The 18,949-nt window shown below is 40.2% G+C and overlaps 2 protein-coding genes across 2 annotated transcripts; one reads left to right on the top strand and one right to left on the bottom strand.

The window, feature by feature from the left end:
* Positions 1–5,523: 5,523 nt before the first annotated feature.
* LOC146634113 (migration and invasion enhancer 1-like) lies at positions 5,524–7,131 on the bottom strand. Its single transcript, XM_085352791.1, has 4 exons — positions 7,036–7,131; positions 6,734–6,831; positions 6,475–6,551; positions 5,524–6,376 (listed from the first exon to the last, which is right to left on the bottom strand). Exons 1-4 carry the CDS (start codon positions 7,062–7,064, stop codon positions 6,293–6,295), a joined length of 288 nt encoding a protein of 95 aa, XP_085208917.1. The 5' UTR covers positions 7,065–7,131; the 3' UTR covers positions 5,524–6,292.
* A 782-nt stretch (positions 7,132–7,913) lies between these two features.
* On the top strand, positions 7,914–14,544 carry LOC146634114 (GTPase IMAP family member 8-like). The gene is made up of 5 exons (XM_085351899.1): positions 7,914–7,938; positions 8,765–9,451; positions 11,014–11,724; positions 11,856–12,518; positions 13,823–14,544. The coding sequence occupies exons 1-5, from the start codon at positions 7,914–7,916 to the stop codon at positions 14,542–14,544; spliced, it is 2,808 nt and encodes a 935-aa protein (XP_085208025.1).
* The last annotated feature ends 4,405 nt before the right edge of the window (positions 14,545–18,949 follow it).

The raw sequence follows: 18,949 nt of genomic DNA on the forward strand, positions 1-18,949 counted from the left end.
ATAAAGTGGTGTTTTCTCTTTCTGAGTCTGCAGATTTACAAATTAGGTGTTCTGTTTCTGAGAGGGAGAGCAATATAACTATGTGTTCTTTTTCTGCATTGAGACTGAATGCTGTAGTGTAAGAAAGACTTGTGCTATTTTGTGCTCTTCAGTCTGTACAAGCTGCGTTAGCATCTGAGGGAGACAGTCTCAGAGATTGCTTTATGAAGGGCCATCCAAGACACTGAATCCCAGCTGCCATGCCCCCAGTCATCCCATGTGTCCTGTGCGTCTTTCATTGGGTCCTGCACAGCTCAAGTCTTAACTCAAGACTGTGTGTCTGAAATTCAACAGCGTCTGAGTTCTGGACTTTGTTTATGGCCCGAACTATTAGCATTAAAGCTAGCCTTGGTGTCATTCCTGTCTCCTGTGTCCAATATTTGGGTCTGAAATTCATCCGCCCATCACACAGCCTTAAATATGACAGATCTTGGATCAAGATCACAGTCTTTAAAACTGCAAAGTTTGGCATTGACACTGTGGTTGGTGGAGAATGTGCTGTTAGCGACTAATCTTGCAGATGTTGGTGTATGATGTTATGCCGTTAGCCAGAGATTTCCAAACTTTTTGAGGTGACGGGCCTTTTGTATGACCTCTGATCAAAATAATAATGTGAATGTGTGTTTCAGAGAAATTTACCAGCTTGTGTAAAGTAAAATGAAAAAAATGAAAAATGAAAAAAATTCTGAAAACATGTATAACACATAATGTGCTTTATGTAGCTTTGTTTAAATGTTGTATTACTCACAAATACTTGTATATTAACTATCTGGCGGCCTGGTATCTGGCCGATAGTGGTGTCCATTGATATCACTATGAAACTATGAATGAACACTTTTGGAATTAAATAGTAAATAAAAAAGTGTGAAATGATTCAAAACATGTTTTATATTTTAGAAGTAGCCATTCTTTGCTTGGAGTACTGCTTTGCACACTCTTGGCATTCTCTCGATGAGCTTCATGAGGTAGTCATTGTTTTCCGACAGTCTTGAAGGAGTTCCCTGAGATGTTGAGCACTCTTTTTCCCTTTGCCATCTCAACAGGGTTTAGGTCAGGTGACCATGGAGGCGAGACCATCTGGCGCAGCGCTCCATGACTCTCCTTCTTGGTCAAATAGCCCTTACGCAGCCTGAAGATGTGTTTGGGGTCATTGTCCTGTTGAAAAATAAATGATGGTCCAATTAAATGCAAACCGGATGGGATGGCATGTCGGCAGAGGACGCTGTGATAGCCATAATGTTTAAGTGTGTTTTCAATTTTCAATAAATCCCCAACAGTGTCACCAGCAAAACACCCCCAAATCATCACATCACCTCCTTCATGCTTCATGGTGGGAACCATGCATGTAGAGACCATCCGTTCACCTTTTCTGACAGGGCAGGTGGAACCCAAGATCTCATATTTGGATTCATAAGACCAAAGCACAGATTTCTACTGGTCTAATGTCCATTCCTTCTGTTTCTTGGCCCAAACAAATCTCTTTGCTTGTTGCTTTTCCTTAGACCATAAAGCCCTGATTCACGCAGTCTCCTCTGAACAGTTGACGTAGAGATGTGTCTGCTGCTGGAACTCTGTGAGGCATTTATCTGGGCTCTAATCTGGGTTCTTAAAGTAATGATGGACTGTCATTTCTCTTTAGTTAGCTGATTGGTTCTTGCCATAATATGAATTCTAACAGTTGTTAAATAGGCTGTCAGCTGTGTACCAACCTGACGACACAACTGATGGTCCCAACCCCATTAAGAAGGCAAGAAATTCCACAAACGAACCCTGACAAAGCCCACCTGTGAAGTGAAAACCATTTCAGGTGACTACATCACGAAGCTCATTGAAAGAAGGCCAAGGGTTTGCAGCGCTGTAAACAAAGTAAAGGGATGGTGACTTTCAGGAATATAAAATGTAAAACATGTTTAGAGTTATTTAGCAATTTTTTTCTTTGCTACGTAATTCCATATATCTTGCGTCGTATATTTGATGTCTTCAGTACATTTACAATGTAAAAATATAAGATAGTAAAAAGTAGTCAAAATAAAGAAAAACCATTAAATGAGACGATGTGTCCAAACTTTTGACTGGTAGTATACATACAAAAAAGCTATAAATAATAAACAGCCTGTACCAATAGCGGGGTCTGAAGTTCTGAGACTACCGCTGAAAATATATGTAAATTCATATATACGTGTATATATATGAATTTACAGATACATGAGGAAGTCAGGAGTGGCAGAGAAGTATGTGAGGGTTACGCAGGACATGTAAGAGGACAGAGAGATAGTGGTGAGGTGTGCAGTGGGAGTGACGGATGGGCTGGGATTAAATCAGTGATCAACTCTGAGCCCCTTGTTCTTTGGTGATGAATAGGCTGACAGAGGAGGTCCGGCAAGTCTCAGTGCACTGTGATGGTTGCAGACAACATTATGATCTGTAGTAAGAGTTGGGAGCAGGTGGAAGAGAGGCTGAAGAGTTGGAGGTATGGTCTGGAAAGAAAAGGAATGAAATTCAGTAAAAGCAAGACAGAAAATGTGTGTGAATGAGAGGGACACTGGTATCACAGTGAAGATGCAAAGAGCAGAGTTGGTGAAACTAGATGAGTCTAAATGCTTGGGGTCAACAATCGTAGACAATGTACAGTTGACAAAAGAAGAAGAGAGTTCATGCAGGGTGGAGTGGGTGGAGAAGAGTGTCGGGGTGATTTGTGAATGAAGCATAGCACCAAGAGTAAAAGGGAGAGTTTACACAATGGTAGTGAGACCTTCTATGACAAATAGTTTGGAGATGATGGAACTAATAAAAAGACAGGAGACTGAGATGGTTTAGACATGTGAAGAGGTGGGATATATTGGACAAAGGATGATGAATTTGGAGCTGCCAGGCAGGAGGGAAATGTTTATTAGAATAATCAGCTTAAACATTTGAATGAAAAGTTTATTCTGTGAATTTAAAAAACTCTTAGCATTGGTCTGCTCCCTTTGGCTTCAATGGCAGCACCATTTGAGCTGCACAGGACTCCAAGTCAGAAAGATGTGAAAATAGTAAAATGCACTCATAAAGAAATCACTGTAACATATCTAAACAGTAGAAACAGAAAAACCGTGTTTGTCATTTGTGACTGTACTTGGATGCAGTCCTTTAAGATAGACACATGTCAGTGTGCTAACAGGGGCACAGTGGCAATGCTAACATACTGAAACTACCAAGACAATCTAATTAGAACTAAAGTCAAAGTCATCTGAGGAGGCATCAAAGTCAGGGGCTCAAAATAATCATATGTCTAATAAGTGTATCTATCTGCTCTACTTTGATTTTTTAAAAATCAGACTTGTGGTGTACATTAGAGGTTTTTTTTCAAGTTTTCAAGGACTCCCCTTAAGCTGACAGTGTGAGCTCGTCAAATATGTCTTCATACCCACCAGCTAGCTAGCCAGACAGTAAACAGTAGCTGGAACATTTTTTGAAGTGACTGATTTCAGAGTTTAGAAACACTGGCAGAACTACTAGCAACAATGTGTTTGTTTTACGGGCTTAAATTGCCTTCATGCTTATATATGGAACTATGATTATGCATGATTATGATTTTATAGCTGCTCTTGGCCAGTGGGTTGTGAACTCCTGGTTGATGACCTGGCATTGAAGGAATAATAATTGTCTATCAGCGTAAATACATAAATATACTCCACAGTGAGGGAAGTGGGCCCCAGCCAAAGACACTGTGGCACTGTTATCAGCAATTGTAGAAGCTATCTGCGGTGGCCATGTTTCTACGCATACAGTATACAGACACTCCCAGGCTTCGTATAGCCTATTTGATTATGAATGTGTGTCCAAAAACACATTTTCATAAACATTTAGGGAACTTCAGGAAAATGTGACAGCAACATGAAAAACTTTCCATTTGTGGTGGCATAAAAATATGTGAAATAAAAGATTGTACAGACTTGGAGGAGAGCCTCATTATAGCAGTTTGAAAATCTATAACTCAAAGCAGACTTTTAGACTTCTTAATCTGAAAATGAAAGATAAAAGAGAAAGAAAAAAGAGAAGGGGAACGTTTGCTGAAACACATCACAAAATGTTGAAAAACCTGTTTGCAGTTATGTGTGAGTGAGCTGTCTTACAACATATTTATGTGTACAGTAAATATGAAAAATATTCATCTAGCGTGCCATCTGGTTTTTGTAGTCACGTAATTGGTTAAATGGTGTCACCTGAGTCAAGACATCTGACTAAAGTATATGGAAGGTGACACTTAAATACTCTTTAGAGGCACTGCACATTTTCAGTGCCCTTATTGGAGCACTAAGGCAGCAGAGATGAGCTCTATCAGGATTACAACAAGCAGGCTGATGGGAGTTATCATTGCAGGCCAGAGCCAAACACCAAAGACACACCTAGACAAACTATGCAACACTTGATTACACAGAATACCATTTCTTATTAAAAAGCAGTAAAATATTTCAATGCATTTCTTTTCAAAATAAAAGCCTAATCACATTTATGATTCAATTCATAATTACATTAGTGACCTTTTAATATTTGCCTTCTAAAGTTTGCTAAATCTACCAATCCACAAATAATGAGGCCCAACATTAACTTTCAGCACATTTGTTAAGACTGTGTGGGTCTTCATAAGCTTATGAATGGACAGTGTCCTCAGTGCATACATACAACCTGAAAATGCATTCAGAGCCTTGGTTAATAGTATCGCCTTTTTATGTATAAAAACATAGTTTATAGCTAAAAAACAAAACAAAACCTCGAAGGTTGCGAGACTTTTTCAGACAAGCAATTTCCTTATTTGAATTCTTTCCGCATTTGACTTCAGCGTGACACTCTTTGACAGAGGGTATGCTGGAGGCAAAATACTTGTGATGGTAGTCTTTGTTGAGTTTGGCGCCCCTTAGTGCAAAAAGTATGGCAAACAACTTTAGAACCAAGTTTTATTTATTTTTTGTCTCTAGCCCTGCTTCAGTATCTTTATGCCACATTTCTGTGTTAAATGTTGTGCCAAGAAACCCACCAATGGCAGGTTCTATCTGATCTGTTCATTCGTGTTAAATAAGTAATTATTTCATTTTCCTATTGAGGTGAGAGAAAATAAAAAAAACCCCAAAACAATTAGCATGCATAACAATAGGAAGTAGAAACCTAGAGAACGGGGTCAGTATTTATGTGAGGTACCCTTAACTAGTATGGCCCTACACCCATTTGTGTCAGAGGACAGAGACAAAACAGGAAAAGCCTGCTGAACTCGGCTGTAAAATAGTTGGCAGTTTGTGTGCGATCCTCCCTAGAGGTTGACAGCCTCGGCCCACAGAGGAAAAGCTGTTTTGCATGCAATGAAAAACACCTGGTTACCAGTTCCAAGAACCAAATACGTATGAGGACAACAATCACATGCAAGCATTTTAAGAAACCTATTAAAGATAAGACACCTTTAATTGTGAAAAAGTGACACACGCAGTACTTAAAGAACAATTGCCTTTATTTCTTGCTCCAGTTTTAATATCAGAAAACAATGCAAAAGGATTTATGGAATATGAGCTAGCATCTAGTATGTGAGCTTCATAGACCAGCTGGTGACGGCCCTTAGAAACACACATTTCATGCGAAAGTACTTTACCGAAACAAATTAGAGCAGAAACTTGGCTAAGCTCAGGTGCTGCAGACGATAGCATCATTACGTCCAATTGTTTTAATGTTGTACTCCTTTCAAATTTGATATGGATTAAAAAAAAAGAAAAAAAAAAAGTCAAGATTCCCTTTGCATCCACCAAGCCACAAATATGACAATGCAAATCTATTCAAAACCAGCAGAGTGAATTACTACTTTATGAAAATGATGAAATATCATAAAAATGCTTTAGTGACAAATTATTATGCATAGTGTGGTGCAAAGATAATGTATTTCCATTTGTATTGTTCCAACAAAAAAACCAAACAAACCTACAGTGAGAAACAAAACACAACTAGTCGGGTAGAAAATGACAGGCAATAGGACAAAAAGGTGAATTCCCTCCATATCATCTGCAACATCATCTCCCTGTCTTTGCTCCTATGATGAGGGAACTCCAGGGACAGATACATCATACCATAACCTTTAATAGTTGAAGCAACGGTAATCATTAATACCCCGGAGGACCACTATGGGAACAGAGAGAGGAGCCATGAGGCAGAGCAGAGTTTGGTTTACTGCTAGTGCTTCTCTTCTGGGTGTGTAAACCACAGCTGCACGGTTGTGTAGCAGTAGGGAGGTTTACATGATGACGCATGGAGCGCGGCTTTTGGTGATCTTCTGCAAAGGTTTGCCATCATAAGCATTTTGAATCGCGTTCATGACCTGTGCCAAGAAATACACAGTATAAGTGTACAATGACAATAAAGGGCTATTCTTTTCTAATTGACATATGATAGGCAAATTGTATGCACAGTACTTACGTCATCCTCATAAGGGAATCCACCAGTTTCAACCTTGGAGAAGACCAGCTGCCCATTGATTTCAATCTCAAAGCTACCTATAATACCAAGGGCAGCAGAAATAGGACGTGAGAATGGCGCTTTGATGATCTAAGCTCACAATAAAGGGAGGGGCGGAATTTAAGGCTGGAGCTATGAACTCGTGGTTTGTCTCATCTGATATGAAACAAACCATGAGTTCCAGCTCCAGCTTTATCTGCAGCGATCAACGATGACTTACCGGTTCTTCCCACGAAACCTGTCACGTCCGCATCGCTAAACTCATCCTTGACAACACGGGCGAGCTCACGATAGCGGGGCTCGTAACCTCATCCACCACTAAATTAAATAAAAACACAGGTGCGTAAGAAAATCATACAAGCAAAAGCAGAATCAGCGCTCCTTACTCTTGGCTCAGGCTGCTGCCTGCGCAGGCACCTAGCTTAGCTATGAGCTAGCCAAAAGTGAAACTGTGTTTAAACTGACAACAGACAAAAAGTTAACTGAAAATATAAAGAAAGTACGTAATATGAAAAAAAATACCAATATTCCACTCTGACTTTGACCCCCATCGTCGCTGATCCTCTAATGACCACAGAGCTCCGAACGTCTGCTTTGGTAACCACCGACTGTGTAAAACCAAACCGGAAGAGGGGCGGAGCTTATTTACCCCACAAACCAAGAAAAACCTGATCTGTCGAGAGAAGTCCGAGCACAGAGCTACACAATACATTTCTTTCTTTAAAAAGAAATAAATGTTAAATTAATTTTTAAAAACATTAAACTTTAACTAATTAGGTTATTTTGAATGGCTTAACCGGAAGTACTGCATGTAAATATCATTGTTAAAGTGCAGAAAAAAAGAAAATAAAAAAAGTGCAACGTTAGTGTTACACATTAATTATTTGAAAGCTAATTAGAGTTTTAGCTATTGTTTCATGGTTTGGCGGCACATTTTATTTGATTTTATTCACTCATCAGGCGAATAAAAGAATAAATAGAAGCAGGAAACAGGAAAACCTAAAATTTGCAGTTAATTTGAATAAAGGCATTTAGTTACATGGCGACACTACAGGATCCCAAAAATTGAGTGTGATTATGGTGTTAGTTTTTTATTTTATTTTTAAAATGTAATGTCCCGTGATTGCAAAATTACTTATTAAATGTTTTAACCCCCAAACCTCTCTGAGTATTATGAAAAAAATACAGTTTTTGTTTGTGTGGAGTAAATGATAAATGGTTATTAGTGTTTATGGCAGGCGTGTCTCATTGCTGACTGCAGATGACCTTCAGACTCTACACACTACCATGACTCCTTCAGTGTCTGCATTTTTCACACAAAGGCTGGAAACATGGAGTAGACGTGAGAAAATGATGATTGTTTTATACATTACAGGCTTATAGACAGCACAGATTTGGAGATGGCAACTAGCAATCTGTCAACATGTAAGTGTTAATATATGATTCTCCTTATTCACCACAAAACGTACACAATTATGTCTGAAACCCAAAGACTTTGTATTATTAGTGTCATGAAATGATTTCATAATGTTTCATTAACAAAGAAATTGGTCACAATGGATTGATTAGTGATGTTTCCACATTGTTTTGTTCATTTTTGTTCACTATAGTTTCATTGATAAGTAGCATGGAGTTTAATGCTGTTATGTAATACAGTGTTGAAATGTTTCTATTAATCCATGATGAAAAAAACCATAGTCAGCCATAAGGTATATAAGCTTTAATAAATCTTTCATGCTTCATATTTACTCATTTTTATACTTGCCTCATGTTCTAATAGCTGTTTCATTTATCCTTGGTTAATTTCTTTCTTCTTTGTTTAGAAGAAGTATCTTTAAAGCGTCTTTTAGTGCAATGCTGAATCAGGGGAAACTGCACCCATCTGTGATTCAAAGTGGCCGCACCCATAATAAAGCATTGCTTTAAGGCCCTATCACAGAGAAAATGGATGCGTGATATCACAATTTACTCCCGCACAGTTATCAAGAAGGGGCTAATTAGTTGTAGAGTGTGAAATGATTTATCTTTATCAGGGTGAAAACATGTTTTGGGATCTGATATAAACAAAAATACTTTTAAATTAGTCTGCCTTGTTCTTGTTGTTTGAGATACATGCATTTCTGATTTCAGTCTTTTTGATATTTTATGTCATGGATGGGAATTCATCAACAAGTAAAAAAAGAAGATTTTGGGATTAGCTTTTCATTCTTGCCTCTTTTCCTTAATGTGTATTTCTATTTTTCTTCTTTAGTGGATGGTTGGTGTACATCACAGTTAAAGATTGTCCTTCTTGGTGGCAGAGACTCTGGAAAGAATGCTGTAGGAAACTTAATCCTGGGTAAAGAAGAGTTTGGCACAGAAGAGAGGACTTTATGCTCCAGGAGGATTGGGAAAGTGTCCGAACTGCGGGTCACAGTTGTGAACACTCCTGGCTGGTGGTGTGACTCCAGTGCTCAGAACACACCTAAGCTGGTGAAGATGGAGATCATAACCAGCGTTGCTCTCTGCTCGCCAGGCCCACATGTGTTCCTTATAATAATTAAGGCAACCTCTGTCTTGTCAGAAAAGCGTCGGAAGGCTTTGGAGGAACACGTGGCCCTGCTGGGTGACGCGGTGTGGAGTCACTGCATGGTTGTCTTCACCTGTGCTGAGAAGTACAAAGACACAAATTCAGAAGAGTATGTAGAAAGTGGGGGAAAGGCCCTCTGCTGGCTCAGTGAAAAGTGCAGCCAGAGGTGTCACAGTGTTGTCCCGAGTGATAACTCTCAACGCACAGTGCTGCTGGAAAAGATACAGAAACTTGTCACAGAAAATGGAAACAGTGTGTTTGAAATGGAGGCAAAAATTTTATGGGTGAATGAAGAGGAAAAGAGAGAGATGGAGGAGAGGACTCGGCTGAGGTTAAAGAAAATGAAAAAACACAGATCTCTGATACAAAGTGAGTTGATGTGTATGTACGTATGTATGTGTGAAAGTTATTAACACATTTGTTGAAATCTTAAAAGATGAAAAACAGAAAGTAAGAATAATCTTCAGTGAAAGAGGAAGTAATGAAAAGACAAAGTACTAACACAGAGACAAAAAGACCCATTAAACAAGATGACAGTGAAAAGGGAAGACAGGAGAGAAAAGTAATTAATACTGAAACCAGATAATAAGGGAAACATTGCAGGTGTAGCAGAAGGAATAACAATGAAGTCAAAGTGGGAACTAAATTCTGAGACTAAAAGTCATCATGTAACAGAACATTAGGTAATGACAAAGAATAATAAAACAGAAGTGCAAAAAAAATAATCTTTAAACACTAGAGTAAAAATAAAGACCAAACAGAAAAACAAAATTAAATATATTAAACAAGAATACAAAACTCAAAAACACAAAAGCTAGACCCTGACAGTAACATGCAATCCAGTTTACTGAAACTGTGTGTTTTGGAAAACCCTTCGGGCAGTTTTTGCCCTGACGCAACTGGCAGATGTCATGTAACCATTTTGCAAAACTCAAAACCACAAGAAGCAGAAGTTTCAAAAAAACAAAAAAACAAAACCTCACCATGCACAGATGTCATTTCTCCAACTGAACAACTCCAAATTACCTCTATTTGTTTGTTAAATTGTGATACAACCTATATAACCCTCAAAATCTCATTCTCAACAAAACTGTTTGCCTGTGCTTAAAATCACACAACCAGCTAAAATCATAAGTGCTGAGGACTGATTACACACTAAAAAAACAGAACACAGTGTTCACTACCCGTAACCGAGGTCTTTCCAAATTCGTGTGCTGTCTTGCGCTTGTACAAAAGTTACAACACACGAAATAAAAATTTCCCTACGGCAAATTTAGAATCATGAGTTAACTTTGCAGCATATTTTTTGTCTGTGGGAGGAAGCCATGATGACTGTGCAAGCTCCACACAGAAAGGCTCCAGCTGACCACCTGAAACCTATAACCCTGCTGTTCATTACTAACCATAGTTGGCATCAACCCTTAACTTCCCTTTTCTGGACTCACACTCAACTGTTAAGCTGTATTAGTAGCAAGTGTGAACATTTATTTTAGTGCTAGTTGTGTTTCTCTTCTGCCTCACATTATGCATTGTGCATCACGAGTGAATCCCTTTGCCCAGTGTGTCATAGTGAGCTATTAGTGTACACAGAATTTGTAAGTGTTTTAGTAATTAGGAAAAAAACTGTAATAGTACCAGTAATCTTCCAAAACAGCTGAGAGCTTTAAGAAAGAGGTCCTTTATATATTCTGTGATGAAACTAGAAAGTTCAGAAAGCTCAATCCATAGCCGCTTACAGCAGAAAACAGTGTTGGCTACAAAGTATATGTCCAAGAAACTTCCACTTACTTTGACTGCTTCTTTGCTGACCATCGCCACCCCAAATGTCATCTGGAACATACACTTAAAATTGTGTCTGTGTAGGTGTGTTTATTGTGTCAATATAAACACAATCTACTTAACCAACCCTTGTTCTTCTTTACTTCTCTCAGATAAGTCAAAGGGAGTTACTAACATCAGGATTGTGCTCCTTGGAGCTAAGGGTTCTGGGAAGACTTCAGCACTCAACACTATCCTGGCAAGAGAGAACAACCCTAAACCCATTAGGACAGTCTGTTGCCAGGCTGGACAAGAAATGGTGCTTGGGAGACTGGTAACTGTGGTGGACACACCAGGGTGGTGGATGAACTACTTCTGTGATGAGAGCTCCAACTTTGATCGGGGGGAATTGGCGCTGAGTTCTTATTTTTGTCCTCCGGGACCTCACGTATTTCTGCTGGTGATCCGTGTGGACAGAGCATTCACAGAGACCTGCAGAAGAGCAGCACAGGAGCATCTAGATATGATCGGTGAACACATCTGGAGTCACGTTATCCTGCTGTTTAGTTTTGGGGACTGGCTCGGAGACACGCCTATTGAGCAGTACATTGAGAGTGAGGGAGAAGCTCTGCGGTGGATTGTTGAAAGATGTGACAACAAGTATCATGTTCTGAACAGTAAAATGAAAGATAAGGAATTTCAAGTCAGGGAGTTGATTGCAAAGATTGAGAAAATCATCACTAGCAGTGACAACGGCTGCTATTATAAACTAGAGAGGAAAGTGTTGGAGCAGCTGGAGGGGACGATGCGAAGAGAGAAAGAGAGAGCCAGAGAAAGGCTAATGAAGAAGAAGAAACAAAGGCAGATGGCAAGAGCTCAGCTGGGTGAGTTGGATAATTAACAAAGTCAACAAGATCTTGTTTTACTCATTTTAACAATATTTAATTTAGCAGCATGGTGGCTTTCTGTTTAGATTTTTAGAAATAAATAAATATATAACACTTCTGTTTGCCAGAGAACCTCAAACCTTTGACAGAGCTGAGAGTCGTGCTCATTGGTGGCCCAAAAATAGGCAAAAGCTCCTGTGGAAACACCATCCTCAGCAGAGACTGCTTTGACACGGCTGCTCAAAGTACTTCCTGCACCGAAAGGAAGGGAAATATCTGTGGCAAGATGGTGGTGGTAGTAGACACACCAGGCTGCCTCTCTGTGACATCGGACTTCTTGAAGGCATCCTGTGCTATACTTCTGGTTGTCAATCTTAGCTCGTCGTTCAAAGATACCTGGAGGAAAACCTTGCAAAAAGACCTGGAGGCAGGTGGAGATCAGTTATGGAGCAGATGTATGGTCCTGTTCAGCTATGGTGACATGCTGGGTGACACAAGCATCGAGCAGCACATTGAAAGCGAAGGAGAGCCACTGCAATGGCTTGTTGAGAAGTGTGGGAACAGATATCATGTTTTAGACAATAAGAACTGGGGAGATGGAGCTCAGGTTAAAGAGCTAATTGATGTGATGGAAGAGATGCTGGTTGATGAGAGGCAGGCTCTTCTTCACAGAGGTGATCACATGTGGAAAAGTTTTGCTTCAGCTCAAGAGCAGCAGATAGGCACAGAGCCACTGTGCAAAAGGGGACCAGAGGATTTCATGCGCAGCAGACCTGAGCAGTCCAATAACTGTGAGTAAACCTAATGAAACTATTTCTTTTATATGTCTTTTGAATTTGCCAATGGGTTTAAAGACTATTAACAAAATGAAAATTAGACAGCATTATGAGCTAATTTAAATAGAGAAAGTAAAAAAAATGCACATAATAAACATCACAGAGGAAAACACAAAGAAAGACTCATTTAGTATGTGGTCTATGTGTTTTATACTGTTAATAAATAATAGTCTTAATTAGGGATGGGTATCGTTTAGGTTTTATCCGATACCGGTGCCAAATCAGTACTTTTGAAACGGTGCCGGTGCTCAAACGGTGTTCAAACCGGTGCTTAAAGAATGGAGAACACAAAATTGGTCCAAAAACCTCTCATGTTCAGCTGTTTTTTGTAAAAATATAACAATGTTAGCCTTTTCTGCAGCTATGGGGCATATATGGTATCACTCTTGGCTGGAAGCAGTGCTTAAACAATGGAAAAAACACAAACTTTGTCCTAAACCTCTCATGTTTAACTGTTTTCCACTTTTTCTTTGGTCATTTTAGCCTTTTTGGCCAGGGTGAAGGGAGTATCTGCCATCAAACAAGAAGACAGCCGCATGTAGCTATGATGATGTTTGCTAGTTCACCTTACATGCATTAATGTAATAACGTGGTTAGCCTACTCAACGTAAATTAGCTACTCACGCAGAGAAGAACGGCTGCTGCCACCATCATCCGTCATCATTTCTGCTACACTGGCAGGGCTAGGGGCCAGGACTCTCCTCTTCGTGTTTTTGGGGGATGTTGCATAACAGGCAACCCACCCGCAGTAGATGTGCTCGGTGTGAGGTCTCGCAGCAAGCTATCAAATACGGCGCATTTCTGGGCTTTAAAAAAAAAACGCTATGCGTCGCCAGGTGTTTCATCGGATTTGAGGTGTTACTGTGATACTGTCAAAGGAGGTATCAGCTTAAAGCACTTGTTGCAGGCTGCTGAGTTTGCATAGTTTGCAGTGAAGTACAGCCAGACTTTTGACCGCTTCGCCTTGGACATTTTTAATCTGTAGCTCTGCTCTAACAGAACGTACGTACCTGGCCCCGCCTACTATCCTCGGAAACGTAAAATGATTGGCTAGAATCTAAAGTGTATCACAGCTCAGGAAAAAAAAGCACCGAAATAAAGCACCGAAATGTGCGCTGCTTTTCGGTCTGGTTACTACCGTTTATGTCAGAACCGGTGCCATCAAGGCACCGGACACCGGTACCCATCCCTAGTCTTAATAGTGAAGACTTTTTGTTGCTCACAGGAAATCACATCAAGTGTCATTATTTCCTTCACAGTGCCTGAATCTCTCCCCTATCGATCACCAAAGCTCTCAGAAGATTGTTCTCAGTTAGTAGCGTTACCAGCAGGAAGAACCACAGAGTTGGCTGGATGCATCATTGTGGACCAATATCACTTCATGTCCTATATATTCTCTCCGCTTTCTGGCAAACAAGTACTGAGGTTGCCAAAAGTGACTCAGCATGTCCCATCTCCTGCTCCTCACAACCACCTGAGAGTGAACAGGGAGGGTCACATGGATCCCATCCCACGCAGACTTGAAACAACGCATCTGGTTTCATCTCAGACACAGAACGAGGCATGTGTAGAACAAGATTTGATCAGTGTGCAATCACTCTGCCATCCTGCACTGATAGAGCGGACTCTTAGGAGGGTCTCTGAGTCTGGAGGCCTGCAGACATTCATTGATCAGTGGGGCAACAGCAGCCTGGAGGAACTGGAAGCCTTCGTTGACTTGCACTTTGAGATTGTGTGGGAAGAAGCCATGAGATCATGTCAGCCGCCTGAACCGAGCCACGCCGTGCCCGAGCAGGATAATGCTGTTGGGGAAGCTGGAGAGGAAGTGTTTACATCCATTCACAGGAAACTTTCAAAGCTGGAGCTGCTTGAGGAGATAAAGAGGGATCTGGCAGAACAGAGAAAGCGCGTGGAGCAAATCTGGAGGATCATACAGCAACTTGCATACGAAATCAAACAGGGCCGTAATAATACAAGCTAATAAAGGGGTCTCAGTAATAACAGAAACAAAGATCAATAATAAAAGCAGAGAATGGAAGAGAGAAATTGGTATTTTATCGAGTGAAATAAAAATTCAGAAGCAGTTTTTGGGAGGTTTATGTAAATAACAAGAAAAACTAAAGCAGATTTTATGGTTTTTATCCACAAGATGGCGCTATTGTATAAGGGAAGGTTGGGTAAACCATGTTCCTCTCACTCATTTAACTTTTTTTCATGGAAAATATTAGAAATGGATTATACAAATAGTTTCTGTCATCATTCATTAAATCTGATGTAACACACTGATGACTACACCTCCAGAAAAAAAGATCAAAGGTTAAAAATTGTTAGAAAAACATTTAAAACTGTCATAAAATCAAGGAAAAATGAAGATGCTGTTTCTTAAGTATACCTTTACCTATGGCATACTTAAAACAATATTCCAACTTCTATATAATAAAGTGACAGTGTTTAGATTGTAGATTTACAACAGGCATCTTTAAAAATGTGTCTAGTAGACAATGCCACAAGTGAGCGCATTTTAAATAAATAATTATGAAAATTCTTGTTTAAATATGGAAAAAGACAGTTGAAGATCTTGATAATCACAACCTAATGTTGTCCAAATATCTTTCTCTTTTTATTATAATACTATAAGAGCACAACTTAGGGAGGAATCTCTGTAGCGTTGTAGATGAAAGCAGAGAAGATTGTACGTCTAAATAAAGAATATAGCTTCTTGCAGAATCGTTAAAGCCTTCAAAGATTTAGATTTGCTGTGTTTGCTTATGCAGGTGTCTCCACGTCTACTTCACCCAGTTTTTATTCAAACACTCCAAAATCCAAGAATCTGACAATGGTTAACAAACAGGAAGTCAATCCTGCTTACTTTCTTTGCAGAGAAAATAGAGAAATTGCAAAGCTTACATTTAAAGTCTTTCCGCCCTCCAGTGTTTATCAAGGGCTTTCAAGTGAGTCACACACAGACAGAATGCAGAGGCTGATAGGGCTCTGGCAAAGTAATGCTGTGAAAGTCCACTGCTTTCAAGGCTAACTCTCAGATCTTTCCAAATATACATGTATGCCAACACCAGGAGGCGGGTAGCAATTTTTGATGTAGGTAAAAATTACTGATGTGTATTCTGAACCTAGATGCAAATATGAAACAAATACATCTGACATCTGAGGCCTCAAAAGTCTGGTGTGGTCATTCTTCCCAAGCAACATCACTGTGTTTCTCTTTATTAAACATGCATTATTCAACTTTGGAAATAGGTGTCTCCACATGGTAGTGAGAGATAAGACACCTGCTGCCTTCATGGCATGGTAATGCTTTATACTTATTGCCTTATTACAATGTTACTAGTGCGCAGAAAGCTATGTGATGCCAGGGCACGGATTCATGGATTTAGATGAGACATGGGATACAAATTTAAACCCCTACCTGTGGTCTCTTTGTGTGAACCTATTGTAAAAAGGATAAAAAACAAGTGATGAAAAATCAGTAAGGACAAAAGTGATCATGGTGACTCACTATCCTATTTTGAGTGACAAGAAAAAAAAAGTCCACAGCCATATCAGCTAGTCTGTGAGTTCATATTAGTAACCTAAGGCTGGTGGGAAGAGCCCTAGTTTTGCTGCTATTTGATCATGAATTAGCAAAGTGTTGAAACAAACCAACATTTTGACTTGAATGTGAAACTAGATGATAAGCCATATGTAGGGATGTGATCATGTGGACCAAAGTTCAAATTCAATTACAGGACGGGATAGTATCCAATAACTTTTGAGGCATTTCACACTAACCGCACATGCTGACCCCAGTGCGGCCCTAGAAGAAGAATTACAGGATCAGCAAAGAATTTGGGATTCATCCTTTGGGGATGGAAAATGTCTTCAGTTATTGAGATACCTCAGTCACGATGAAAGCAGTGGAATTATCAGCTGGCCTCCAGGCTAAAATGGACTGAAGCTGTGCACCCATGATTTGGCAACAGATGCTCCAACTCTGTAATCAGTGAAACTGGCTACTGAGAACAGGGTATAAGTGGCACATATATACTGGGAAAAACAAGCCTTATATCACAGTGGCTATGCTGAATGTGGGGCAAAATGTATCTCTTTAGTGGTTACACCTGCAGCACACTTTCTGTATTAGGACTGCACACACCTTATGTGAAAAAAAAGAAAAAGAGAAGACAGGTCTGTTTGAACTTTTGGCACATGCACACCTCTTATGAGTTGCTCTCATGCCTGATGGATCCACGGATGGTCGGCATATGCAGAGCATTCAGTGTAGCAACGGGGTCCAGACTACAGAATATTTATCATGACTGCATTTGAGAAAAAAGATTGATTTGAGAGACAATGCAGAATATATGTTGGTCTCCAGGAAGATGACAGGTATTAACCTCTGGATGCAAGGTTTTAAACACACTATGACCTGCACAGTTGTGTGTATGGTCATGGCCGTTTACTCACCTAAAGATTTTTGTGCATAAAGACACACAATTGTTGTGGAACTCCTGTGTATTAAGTTTTTTCAGTGCTTGTTACTGGGCTTGTTCTCCGATTGCAGCATCACTCACTCTCCTATCATCCACAATTTTATTTTGTTATGGATTTTCCTCTGCCAGCCTCAGCTCTGCACTCAAACTTGTACTTATTATGATAGCTATGAAAAAAGACAAAGAAATCTAAATGTAGGGACCCAGGACAGGGATGGAGACTTTTCGAGGATGGAGTTACGGGAGGCATAATAGCAAAGAAGTGATTTGTCGGCAATCATGGTCTATTTATCTCTGTCAGTCTTCATCTTGCCATTTTCTCTCTTTGCATTATACCTTTATATCATTAGTCCTTCAATCCTCTCTCCCTCCTGTCTTATCATCTATCTTCCTCTGTTGTCAACATGTCATTCCTCTACTTTATTCTCCCGCTGCCCATTTTCTCTCAGCCTATTCTCCCTTTTCTATCTCTCCACATGTCTTTTCTCTCAGCCGTCCCATTCGCTCTGCAGGTCTCCATCTCATGGTCTCCCCTTCCTTCTCTCAAATCAAGTCGTGAGTGTTCAGCCCTCCCCTCTCATTAAGGGAGTTCTGTAGCCCAGGAGGAAGTGCAGTAGAAATGGATCCCCCCCCTCTCTCTCTTCGTTGTGGAGGCTGTTCAGGAGACAATTCTGAGCCCACATCCATCTCCATTAGTGGGACAGCACAGCGACCGGCACGACCCCCCCCCCCCCAGCCGCTGCCCCGTGTCACGTTTCACTGCCTGCTATTTTTCCAGGTGGAGAGAGAAAGCCGGGCAGAGGGACGGCAGGGTAGATGCTGGGAACGGGTCTAGAGAAGAAGGAAGAGAGGAATGATTTAGACCTGGAGTAAAGAAATCATCCGTCCTCCACTTCTTTTCATGCTCTGATACACTGACTTCCCCTGGGGGTAATGTCTGGGACATGACGCAGTGTCCACCAGTGCACCTCAGCGGGAGTACTGAAACTTTCTACCTTTTTAAAGAAAGTCTGCATGATGATCTCACAAGTGCTTTAGGCTTACATAGCTAGTACAGCACAGAAACAGCTGCTATTAGGCCAGGTCATGTTTGTGCGTGCTACAGCTAAATGGTGAGTTTAGCATTAATCCGACAGGATGACACTTAATTCTATCAAGGCTGTGATTAACAAAGGCTTTTCCACAGAGACATACAGGGTATTTAAGGGATTATTTTAAATAGTAACTTTCTCTTTTTGTTTTTTCTCTTTAAATTCCACAGTTATGCCACTAAATTATGGGTTTTTTTCTTTTGGGGCTGTTCACGGCAATTTAAAAAAATACTTTGGCTAATGTTAGATTTTAGTGTTAACCAGCAATGGTTGTGACTCATGATTTCTAGCACAGCACAGTCATAGACTTGCAGTAGTAACTTTCTGTGAATCCACATTCCATCCATCTGTTCTCTACCACCTATCCTTATCAGGCTAGAGTATCCCTGCTACCACAGGGCGAGAAGCAGGGTACACTGTGGACAGATGGCCAATCTGTTGCAAGAGTAACACAGAGAGACAGACAACCATTAACACATTAACACCTATGGCCGCGCATAGACTTAACCCACTAACTCTTTTGGACTGTTGGATGGAGCCAGAGAGAGGATGCAAACTCAACACAGAAAGGCCAGATGGTGGAGTGGAACTTGCTGTGAGGGAAAGCACATTCTATCCACGTTTTCGTGATTGATTTCATTTGCCACCAATCTTTTGGGAATTTTTAACGGAAAGATTTTATAACTTTTGACTGTAGTACCAAGAAATCCTAGACTGTGTATAAAAGACTGGTGTAGCCACTGTGATGTTACCTGTTTGTTAGTGAGTTCCTGTTGTTGGTAAACGTGAAACATTTTACTTTTTCTGC

Source organism: Diplotaxodon limnothrissa, linkage group LG4 (assembly GCF_057381915.1).
Source record: "Diplotaxodon limnothrissa isolate DT_005_m linkage group LG4, D_limnothrissa_male_GT1.1, whole genome shotgun sequence".
Lineage (NCBI taxonomy): Eukaryota > Metazoa > Chordata > Actinopteri > Cichliformes > Cichlidae > Diplotaxodon > Diplotaxodon limnothrissa.